General features: G+C 33.7%; 1 protein-coding gene across 4 annotated transcripts in view; it reads right to left on the bottom strand.

The window, feature by feature from the left end:
- The window catches only part of IBTK (inhibitor of Bruton tyrosine kinase), a 90,367-nt gene that overhangs the window by 71,167 nt on the left and 6,444 nt on the right, over nucleotides 1-12,756 (bottom strand). For all 4 annotated transcript variants that reach the window (XM_042986719.1, XM_015541069.2, XM_007090145.3 and 1 more), the window contains exons 2-4: nucleotides 8,935-9,642; nucleotides 3,634-3,730; nucleotides 2,135-2,259 (exon numbers count right to left, since the gene is read on the bottom strand). In XM_042986719.1, the coding sequence (XP_042842653.1) occupies nucleotides 2,135-2,259; nucleotides 3,634-3,730; nucleotides 8,935-9,255 (543 nt within the window). In that variant the 5' untranslated portion in view covers nucleotides 9,256-9,642. The remainder of the gene's footprint in view (nucleotides 1-2,134; nucleotides 2,260-3,633; nucleotides 3,731-8,934; nucleotides 9,643-12,756) is intronic.

The raw sequence follows: 12,756 nt of genomic DNA on the forward strand, positions 1-12,756 counted from the left end.
TCATGCGCTATCTCTCTCTCTCTCTCTCAAAAATAAACATTAAAAAAATTTTTTTAAAGAATTAAAGAAATGTTAGGATTATCAGAAATTGACTTAGAAAAAAGTCAAGCTCTTACGGAAAGTAAGAAAATTAGAAGCTGAATTGCAAGCTCTACTTACACATATCCTTTAACTACTTAGTAAATTCTGTGAATATGTACACTTATGGTAAGTTATGTATAAAGTCATTATCTCGTTTAGCTGTATCACAAATACCCAGAAAGTCTAAAAACCCAAAATTGTACTCAAATTTGTAATACAAGGATAGCATTTGTAAAGGAAAAAAATTTGAAGCCAGAAACACATTTTGTTCAATTTTATCTCCAATCTTAGAATGCCACTCTATATTTCTGACTTCTATTAAACAACCAATACCAGAGTTTAATAAGTCTTCCAACTTTAAAACCTCCGAATTTCTTTTTAAATCTTTATTTTTGAAAGAGTGAGAGACAGAGAGAGAGAGAGAAAGTGTGAGCATGAGAGGAACAGAGAGACAGAGAGAGAGGAAGACACAGAATCCAAAGCAGACTCCAGGGTCCAAGCTGTCAGCACAGAGCCTGACACAGGGCTTGAACTCATGAACCACGAGTCCGTGACCTGAGCCTAAGTCAGACGCTCAATCGATTGAGCCACCCAGGTGCCTCAAAACCTTGAGTTTTGTTTTGGTTTTTTTTAATTTTTTTTTTAACATTTATTTGTTATTGAGAGACAGACTGTGAGTAGGGGAGGGGCAGAGAGAAGAAGGAGACACAGAATCTGAAGCAGGCTCCAGGCTCTGAGCTGTCAGCACAGAGTCCAATGCAGGGCTCAAACTCATGGACTGCGAGATCATGACCTGAGCTGACGTCGGACGCTTAGCCAACTGAGCCACCCAGGTGCCCCAAACCTCTTGAGTTTTTTTTTTAAGGAGATAACTAATTACAGCTTTTCACCTTAATTCTCTAGAATATACTGTGCTAAAATTAATAATCTCAGCTAATTCACTTGGTTCTATAGTACAATATCAGCCCCTTTCAGTGGCTAATGGGATTCTCTATATAACTGGTGCTCAGTAAATATTCCCGTAAAACTTGTCTTCTCTTTTCTGACTGTACTTTACACTGTTTTTCTTCCTAACCTATCCATAATGCTTGCTTCAACCCTCATTCTGTGGTAAATAAAATTCCTTAATCCTTAATCTCTTCACAAAATATTCTCACTTCCTTGCCTTACGTGTTGCTTTCTCCTTAAGTGTACTGTTTCATGTATAAGCCTAATCAAGTGGAATATGCTCATTTCCTCTGTAACATATATATCTTAGGATCAGAAGGTAGTCAGTCTCTGGTTTCCTAATGCCACCATTTCTTCCTTCACTAGCTTAAAAATTCTTGTTCCTGAAAACTCTCAGCTCATGATAACTACATCATATATTAATTCATAAAAGGAAAAGAGGTATCTTTTGTAACTGCCCTAATTGTGATCAATCATCAGTGGCTGCTAATGGGTGGAATAGCATTTTAAGAATTCTGAGGACCTAGTCAATCTCAGGTGAACACACACACACACACACACTGCATTATAGAAAGGATTATGTCAACAGTAGCAAAATCCATGGAAGTGGAAGATATCCTTCAGCATAATGAAATAAGCCCAAAGACCAAACCTTCGCAATTATATTAACTAAAATTTTATAATTACTCATATTTAGGAATTCAGGTTCCCTCCCGTAAAACTAATAACAATGAGTTGCAATAACAAATTCACTTGAGAAACAATGTAAAGAACTCTTAATTTTTGTGAAATGGAAACAAATGCTAGAAAGTCAACAGAAGCTCTACCTTTTTAAAGCTAAAGTAATATCTCTATAGTGCCTTCTAATTTCGAACCCTGCTTGCACAAACATCTCATAGTTTTATGGTATTTATCACAGTCTAGGTAGGATTAAAGCTAACAACATCTAAAACAGAATTAGTGAAGTTCTATTGATCAATTTGTTTATTAAAATGTTATCATCCTTTCAACAAAGTTAACACAATCTAAATGAAAAAAAAATAAACTATCAAACACAATAGTTCTTTTTAATCTCTGAAAGTACTCAAATTATACTTCAAACTACCTGCTTGATATAAACCCCACTCCTGGAGAACAGATCCACCAATTCTGGATGGTGTTTGCTATTCTGGCTCCCATGACCCAGGGTGAAATTTGTATTATCTCCCCAAGTGTAGACATCTGTAGGATCTAAAATGTAAAACAAATACCAGTTTTAGTTCAATCTATAGATACACTCTACTAATCAGTTTTCCTCAACATAGACTCTTTACAGGAACTAATTTAACCATCATGTTTAGAAAGATGCTGCCAACATTATCACTTACATTATGAAACTATTAACACATTATCTAATTCTAGGAATAGAAACAGAAAATCCAAATCAGCACAGTCCTGTATCAATGTTAGGAATCTAACATTTGTTCCTTGTTTCATTAGCAGTTAGTTTAACTGCCAAATGAGTAAAATATCACCTGCCATATCCATTTAGTTGCCATGAAAATAATACCTATAGTTATTTAAATATAGGATGTTTATTACATTATATATAATATATAATATAAAGGTTCTAGATGAAGCAAATGTGATATTAGTTACTGTTCCTACAGAAACATTAACTTTAATAGTTTACTCTTGATAGATGCAAAATCACACCAGTGATCAGGGTAATACCCATTAAACTGGGATAAAACTTAATCACAGCTAAGTTTTAAGTCTTCATTTTTATTTTGGAAGGTGTATAAATTTTTCGACTAGATCTATAACTGTAACCTGCAATATAGTACCCAAGGTAGAAATAAAAATGAAGAATGTGTCCTTGCTTGTTCACTAGTTAAATGCAAATTATGGAGAGGCTCCATTTAAAACTCTTCTCCTTTTCCACCAATTTCCATTTCCAAAGTTGAAAAGCAAACAAATTGGAGAAATAAGTGAAGTCAGAAGGATGTGAGGGTAGAAGAATCACATCCTTTCCCTCTCTACCTCAAGTACTGATGTCACTTTCTGGATGCACATTAATTACAGTAGTTACAATTCCAACTGTCTTCCCACTTAGGCTGTGTTCTTACTCTAACATAGTATAAATTGAAATTGAAAATGCAAAATCAATCAGTGTTCTGAATAAAACCCTAAAATTATCAACCAATATACACCAAAAGTATTTTTACCAAAGTAAAAATTCCTTGCAGATATCCACACACAAATTTTCTCAGGTATTTTTTTTTAACGTTTATTTATTCTTCAAAGAGAGAGAGAGACAGAGACAGAGACAGAGACAGAGAGAGAAAGAGAGAGAGAGAGAGAGAGAGAGAGAGAGAGAGAGAGAGAGAGAGAATGAGCTGGGGAGACACAGAATCCGAAGCAGGCTCCAGGCTCCAGCTGTCAGCACAGAGCCGACACAGGGCTCATACCCACGAACCATGAGATCATGACCTGAGCCGAATCCCGAAGCTTAACCGACTGAGCCACCCAGGTGCCCCTTCTCAGGTATTTTAATAAGAACAAAGTTTCATTAAAATTTTCTAAGCTATACCTTAATGGGATATATTTGCAGAATTTTCTTACCAGTAGTTTTGAATACTACATGAGTTGGTCTATCCTTCATTACAAGATCCAAAGCTGACAAGCCTTCTTTGTCTTGAATATACAGACTAACACCATGCTAAAAAAAAAAAAAAAAAAGAAAGAAAGAAAAATAGAAAACAAATATATATAAATATGTTACCTCCTATGCCCACTCACATTTTTCGCACACACAGAAGAGAACTAAGAAAAATAAGATATCTAATTCTTAGAATATAAAAGAACCAGAAAACATTAAGAAATAAAATAAGTAACATTTAAAATCAAAATGAACTAGATGTGAAAGTTTAACACAGTAAAGCAAGTCTGGTTGCCTAGAATGCCCTAGCTCTGGTCTCTCTGTCTGTGCCTGTCCATGTACACATACACATTATGTATTTAAAGAGCCATGTTCCATGTCTAGTCCAGTTAAGGGCTATAAAGATTTCAAGGCAATGACAGAACAATCATTCTATTAGAATTTACTATTTATATAATGTGATCACCTTGGCCCCATCTCTTTTTGCCTTGAATGTTATTATACCAAGTATTTACATTTAAGACAACTATATTCCTTTATTTTTATATTTCTATTTATATTCCTCTATATTTCTATTTGTGTGATATAGGTTTTCATCTTAGTATCGTTTAATTGTGGCTTCTCTAAATCACATATAATTAATGGTATCTTAAAAAAATCTGAGGATGTGTGTGTATATGTGTTTTAAGGATGAATTTAAACTAATCTTTAATTTGTATCTTCACAGTTCAAAATCCAACATGAAATAGAACATTTAAAGCAGTTAGCACACCCCTACCCCTATCACCATACTTTTGTATCTTCTAAAATATGGTGCAAGGGGGCAGGAGGGATAGAAAGCAAGGTTCGATTCATATTATTGTTATTTAACTGTAGTTTTTAAAATATAAAACATTCTTTTCAAAAACAACTATTACTATTTGTTGATAGTTTAATAAGACATTCAACTATTAGACTTATCCTTATTTTAACTGGTGCAAGTCATCACAGCCCATCTGTACACACAGTTCACCTGGGTAGTTACAGGCAGAGATGAACTATGAAGTTATTAAACTCTAAGTGTAATATGTTAGAACACTGTTTTAGGTTACTTAAGAAAGAAGAATCTCCTCTTACCTTGAAACAATGGATTCCTAATACACTAAAACCAATTCTAAATTCATTGTGTTCTAGATTCATTGTGTTATAATACTTGATTACATAAGGACTGTCAATGAGCAAAAAAGACTAAAATGAGCTATGAGCTAACCAGTAAAAAAATAAATAAATAAATAAATAAATAAATAAATCAGAAATGATCTAAGATCTTAATAAATTTAAAGTTATATGTTACCTAGTATTTTTTTTTAATTAAATGTAATTAATCCATATGAAAAGACCTGAGCTTGACCTTTTAAGAGTAACAAAGGTAAGTTCCAAGATAGGGTACTCCAAGCTAAGAATTTAACAAATGGGATCCCAGAAACTGAGATCCCTAGAAAGTTTATTTTGCCAGTTTTATAAATTTTCCTAAACTTTATACATACCAACTAGATCTTAGTAAGACTACATACATTTGTATCATTCTAAGTAGCTCCAATTGCATAAGACTACATTTATTTATATATTTACTTACTTACTTATTAGAGCTCCCTAGATATGGGACTCATATTTTCTAATATGCTCATCTTAAATTCTAAAGGTTGTAGGACCAGTGTGTAGTCTATCCTACTTATTTAAAGATCAACTCTTGGGCTCCTGGGTGGCTCAGCTAATTAAGCATCCAACTCTTGATTTTGGTTCTGGTCATGATCTCACCATAGCAAGATCAAGCTCCACACTGGGCTCCACGCTGGGCATGGAGTCTGCTTAAGATTCTCTCTCTCTCTCTTCCCCTGCCCCTCCCCAGGTCACATACATATACACACTCTATCTGTCTCTCAAAAAAAAATTGTTTAAAAATAAATAAAATACAGATCATGCCTCCGAAAGAATAGGTAGATTCATTAGTTTGTTAAATATCATCTAAGTATATACCAGGCTTATAAGCCTGAGCATTTGTTGAGAATATCTACAACAAGGAGCAGATGCGCTTTATATAGCTATTCCACTAGAAACCATTGGTAACACTACTGAGATACCTGTCTGCAAATACAGAGAACTGTTTTGACTGTCTTCCTCAAAAACAAAGCATATGATAAAGATTGGCATGCAGATAATTTCCTTGGGAAAAGATCCTAGAAAGTGAGGGGCTAGGAAAGTAGATAAAAGGAGGAAAAACCAACACAAAAATGTGTTATCAAGTAGGCCACTGCTAAGGAGACTTGTGAATGATCCTGCCAGGGCATTCCGGAAACCTTATACAATATATCACTGAATAATTCTCCAGTCAAAGAATAAAAGGGCTAAGTGTTTACCTTCATTAGCAAACAGTTGCTCTAAAGGGGATTTAACTCTCCTGTATTTTTGGTCGGTTATGCATGAATGCCAAGCTCTGGGGCATAAAATAAGGGGCATGCATTAGATGCTAGAAACAAGGTGCAGATTTACACCTACACAAAGCTGCTAGAAGCCTATGCACAGACGTGAGGCCAAAATGACATGAAGTGGTTCAGCAAAAGTATCTGATACACCAATTTTTCCAAACTTAGTTTTCCAACTTAGTTATGAGCTAAGTTGAATGAGTTTAATATGGCTCTCTCACTATGGCTGCCATATACTGCCAAAAAAGGGAGGATCAAAAGACTATCTTGAGATTATAATTTCCAGTGGGATAAATTGAGATATACTCTTCTCTTCTTCTTTCAAGCCTATTCTTTAAAGATTTGGAAGCACATTTGGATAAACTGGCTAGATGTCCTCATACTAGAAAAAACAGAAAAATAAGCATTCTCTTATATTCAAAGGACATGGTTTTAACATCATAAACTAGAATAATTTTAATAAACTGGTCCTGCTACCTAATTATCCTGGAGGAGGGAGGTGGGAAGGTACTTCATATCAGTTCTATTTAGTTTATAACCATTCTATTTGAGTTTAAGGAGATTTGTCTTGCTTATAATTTGACAGTGAATTTTATTGCTCTGGTTCATGACTGGTCTATTCTGCAAGGTATCGGATATCCCTAATAAAATATCTTTTACTTAGGTAACCGTAGTTGGTTTCTGTTTCCATGAAATAAGATATCTAATACACCAACACTTATTGTCCCATTTGTTTATTTAATTATTTGGTTTTGGTCTATCTCCTTCTACTAAAATAAAAACTCAAAAAAAAAAAGGATTCTGTCTGTTGTGTTCATTACACATCCCTAGGACCTAGATTAATGCCTGGCACTCATCAGGCACTCAAAAAAAAAAAAAAAAACAAAATTGTTCCAAATAGTATTATAGTATTGCTATAAATAGTATAGCATTTAATCCACTAAATCCTATGATTTAGTTCTTCTATTTACAAATAGAAAAAATTAAAGTTTTTCCAGAACAGTACCATAAATAAACCACCAGTATGAAAGAATAATGGTATAGCAACAACAGATACAGCAAGACCCTACAAGCATAAACAGTCTTTGCCAGGCACACATCTTGTCATAGAATCAAGGAACCAAAGAAGATATGCATAAAATTCGCTGCCTCTACTCCAGCTTTTGATAGACAAGAAGTTTCTACTGAGGTGGTTGCTGTTGTTGTTGCTGTTGGCAAACAGGAACTGAAAGTATGGGTTTATATTTATTGTACAATTTATTTTGGCAATTAAAAAATCTTACAACTATAAAGTTTTTAATCAATGCAATTTATTTTAAATGTATATTTGTGTATGGTCTCTTTCTGACAACCATAATATCCTAAGGGCTATAGTTGACCAGAAGTAGAACTGACATGAACACTCCTATAACTGCAGCTCTTCCAATTAAACAACATTGAAAGGTCAAAGGACAGAATATGCTAAAAATCAAAATGCAGATAGCATATGTTGAGACCTGAATACTAAAAGGATAGGAAAGATTTCTGTGGGAAAATTTTATCAGTGGAACACATCCACTGTTAGATACCTATCATTGATCAATAGGGCTCTGATGATAACAAAAGACAGTCAAGCCAAGGGCAAGGAGGCCCAAGGCCCAATTTCCTGGCTTCTCTTAGCCAAGGAGAAAAGAATGATTAAGGATTTCTAAAGGAAAATGAAGCCCCAAAGAGAAGGAAGGCCCAAAATTCAATCCAGACGCTATTTCAAACTGAAGCCCCAAATCCTGACACCTGAATAACAACCCCTATGATAACAGAAAATCCAAGGACCCCCTCAACCTTGATGAGACTAGCGGTAATCCAGCTTTCTAGCAGATACTTGAAAACAGCTGAGGTTTTAGAGGTGGGAAAGGGTGAAAGTAGAGCTGATAAAATGCTTTAACTCCTACCAACTAGCTTCCTATATAAAATAAGATTAAAGTAAGGGAATTAAACCAATATTCAAACATTTTACATAGTAAGAGGAATTAAATTAGCAAACATTTTTAAAAATCAAAAATAGATGAAGACCCTTAAGCTAAGCTCCCTAATGTGACCAAAAGTTCCCTGAGGATAGGAAGTGTTTTGTTTTTCTCTGTGTCCTCTGCAAACATGACAAAATGCCTATACAAAAGAAATTTTTCAATTTTAATATCATGATGTCTGATTTTGAGTTTTTCATGTGCATTAGTGAAATGACATTGAGGTATATCTCAAAACACTTCATTGTTTGGCTATAGAGTACAACACACCTAAATTTAATCTACTTGATGGGAAATTTCAAATAAATTAAGCTGACTCTAATCATTAATGTTTTCACAACTAATTTTATCTTAGCCAAACAAGAAATAAACATACTACCCAAAAACAGTCCCTAAATGTTATATTTCAATAACTAGTACCCTTTTAAAGTAGCTAATAATAGTTACATAAAAAGCGTATTTCTTAAGAATACTAAAAGATACATAATACTGATTAAATGATAAAATGTGTGGGATTTACTTCAAAATAGTATGAGATAAACAAAGTCAGTGGGGACATATAGAACACAAAACTAGCCAACAGTCTATTATATATTGTAAACTTTGGTACATCACAAAAAGTTTAAGTAAAAATATATATGGGATTTGAATTCTAAAGAAGAGTAGTTACAATAGAAAAAAATACCAAACAATTGATAAGAACAAACTCAAATCTTTGGAAAGTAAGTGGAGTCTTTGAAAAAGACTAAGAAAAACATATGCCAGACGAAATAGTTTTAAATAAACAAATAACACTTACCTTCAACAGAGACCAAACACAATCAATATGTCCATAAAAAATGCTTCTGTGCAAAGCTGTCCATCCTGATTCTTTGTCTTTCACCAGCAGATCCACTCCTTTTTCAATAAGCCAATCTAATACTCCTTTCTTTCCACAGGAGGAAACAAGGTGGAGAGCGTTTCTGCCAAAGGCATCTTTGATAGTTGCAGCATTGTAACAATAACTGGAGAGAAAGGCCTTTATCTGGTTTTCATTCCCCTTTGTTACCACAGAAAGGACATCCAAAGCATGTTTCAGGGATCGACACTTTGATGTACAGTCAGGGATGGAAGAATTCATCCTAATTGTTTTTAGACTGCTTAATTTTAGTTCAAGATAGTCCGTTAAGACTAATTTTTAAAAATGAAAAAGCCAAGACAAAACGGTGCTATTCAGAAAGATTTATAAAGAATAAATGACCTTTTTAGGATTATAATTTAAACCCTCACGGTAGTAGTATAAAACTATATACCTTTATACAATTTATTTTGGCACTTTAATCAAAAAATTATAAATAGCTCTATAAAGTTTATATCAAATACAAGTTCTTTATTAAAAAAAAAAAAAAAAAAACTTTCCACAGTTTATAAATTATTCCTGGAGTCAAGCACCAAGGGGGAGTGAGGAGGGGAACTCCCCCCTCCACACTCTCTGGTCCTTTTAAATATCCATAATTGCAAGGGTGACCTATAAAAAAAAAAGGGAAAGAAAAAGTAAAAAATACAAAATCCACCTCTTGCTCTCCTCAAGTACTTTACAGCCACCTCCATATTTAAGTGCCCCTAATTCCTATTTCAAAAAAAATAAAAGTCTATCAACTTTTCACCTTCACATCCACAGTATTCTAGAACTATACTAATCATTCTCTTCTCCTTTAATCCAGTCTCCTGTTTAAGGTTAACCTCTGTATCTGTATTCTGGAGTCCACCTCTTTGCTTCCAAAAGCTTCATTCCTTCTCCCTTACATTTTTACACTTTTATTAGCTATGTCCCCACAAGCTATAAACACACTTAAATTTACCCTCTTTATAGCAATCCCATCTCAACCTTTACCCCCTAAAATTATTTAATTACCACCACCAGCACAACTCTCTCATCATTTGGTTTTTACTAAGAGCCAGGCACTGTGATAATGTTCTCTCTGCCTAGAAAGTCTCTACTATAAGAGGAGATAATAATTAAACATCAGGTATCAAAACAACTAGGTATCAACCTGGAAAAAAAAAAAAAAACTTTACATACTTACTTTATACCTTACACCAATATAAATTCCAGATGAGTCAAAGACAAACATATAAATACCATAAAAGCACTAGAAGAGCATGGGTGACTCTTTTTTATAATTTCAAACAACAAAAAGTCCTTTCTACCTATGATCTGAAATTCAAAAGGTATAAAAGATTAATACATTTAATCAGTTTAAAACCTACATTAAAATAAGAAAGGAGAAAAAAACCTCAAAGAATATAACATTACTCCAAAAAAAAAAAAAAAAAACAGGAAATTTATTTTATTTAAAAAAAAATTTTTTTTTAATGTTTATTTACTTTTGACAGAGAGAGAGAGACAGAGCATGAGCAGAGGAGGCGCAGAGAGAGAGAGGGAGACACAGAATCCAAAACAGGATCCAGGCTCTGAGCTGTCAGCACAGAGGCTGATGCAGGGCTCAAACTCACAGACCGTGAGATCATCACCTGAGCCGAAGTTGGACGCTCAACCGACTGAGCCATCCAGGTGCCCCAAAAACCAGGAAATTTAGACAGATTTTAAAAATGAGACTCATCTCACTAAAAAAAAAAAAAAAAAAAAAAAAAAATGCAAATTGAAACTAAACTGAGATACCATGTAACAACATGGATGGATCTACAGAGTATAATACTACGTGAAATAAGTAAGTCAGAAAAAGACAAATACTATATGATTTCCCTCATATGTGGAATTTAAGAAACAAAACAAATGAACAAAGGGGGGGGGGAGAGAGACAAATCAAGATAACAGACTTAATCACAGAGAATAAATTGATGATAATGGGGGGATGGGTTAAACAGGTGATAGGATTAAGGAGTGCATTTGTCAGTGATGAGCACGGGGTGAGTCACAGAACTGTTGAATAGCTATTTGTATACCTGAAACTAATATACCAGTGTATGTTAACTAACTGGAATTAAAATAAAAACTTAAAAAAAAAAAAAACTATGAGATACCATTTTTTATCTATCAGAATAGCAAAGGTTGGTATTACTACGTACTGACAGGATTGTAAGAAAATAGGTTCCCTACCCCATTACCAGTGAGAATATAAACTTATACAATCTCTTTGGAGAGCAATTTACTAGTATTTATGAAAATGTAAAGTGTACACTTTTTTCTAACCCAAGCAACTTTACTTCTAGGAATTTATCTTAGAAAAATATATCCATGTGTGAAATGGCATAAGTATAGGATTATTCACTGAGTCACTGTTTGAAATAGTAAAGTGTGGAAAAAAACCTAGTTAGAAGTAATTATGTTATGTCCATGCAACAGAATAGTATTCATGTATGAAAAAAACAAAGTAGCTATATATTTACTGATATGAAATAATCTGCAATATATACTTCAAAATGTTTTTTAAAATGCGAAGTATATGTAATATCATTTGTGGAAAAGATGTATATGTATTTACATGTTCATGCTTGAAAATGCATGGAAGAAGTCTAGAAGAATACACAAAAGAATGGTTCCTCTGCAGAAGGGCACCAATGGTTGGAGTCAGAAATGGAAGGCAGACTTTACCTGCATTTTACTAGGAACCACTTTTAAATGCTTCACCATGTGCATGAAAAGCTATTCAAAAATAAACATCTAAAAATATACATAAATGCTAATATATTGATTAGAGAGGATATAGAAAATATTAAAAAAAAAAAACTCAGCCACCATATAAGAGCCTCTAGCTTCCTTTTTTTCCAATATGCTACGCTGTCTGCTTTGCCCCATTCAGATCTGGAGAAATGAAATACTATTTGTAAACTATCTGACAAACTACTATTCTTCAGTTTCTTTACTTCATGTTAGAAAACTAACTACTGATATATTAGAAATTTTATACCTAGAGTGGACTACTTTACAATCAACATTTCTCCATCATCTTTTTATCATCTCCTAATTTTTTTTTTCAGTATTTTTGTCCTCTGGATTTTTTTTTAATCTCTGGATTATAAGTAACTAATCAATCCATTTCATAATGGCTATATTTTAAAGATTTTATAATAGAAATTCTATGTACATTCTCTTCTCCAAGGTATCAAACTATCATAAATACTTAATAGAACAAACAATCCTAAAATTTGTATGGAATCACAAAAGACCCCAAATAGCCAAAGCAAGAGAGAAAGAACAAAGCTGAAAGCATCATGTCCCCTGATTTCAAACTATATTACAAAACTGTAGTAATTAAAGCAGCATGACACTGGCATACAAAGAAACACATGCATCAGTGGAACAAAGTAGGCCAGAAATAAGCCCACGCATAAATGGTCAATTAACTTACAACAAGGAACCAAGAATATACGATGGCAAGAGGAGTCTCTTCAACAAATGGTGCTGGGAACTGGACCCCTATCTTAAACCATACCCCAAAATTAACTCAAATGCATTAAAGACTTAAATGTAAGACTTGAAACCATAAAACTCCTAGAAGAAAACACAGGCAGTACACTCTCTGACATAGGTCTTGGAGAGGATTATTTTAATCTGACACCAAAAGCAACAAAAGCAAAAAATCAACAAGTGGGACCACATCAAATCAAAAAGCTTCTG

Source organism: Panthera tigris, chromosome B2 (genome assembly GCF_018350195.1).
Source record: "Panthera tigris isolate Pti1 chromosome B2, P.tigris_Pti1_mat1.1, whole genome shotgun sequence".
NCBI lineage: Eukaryota > Metazoa > Chordata > Mammalia > Carnivora > Felidae > Panthera > Panthera tigris.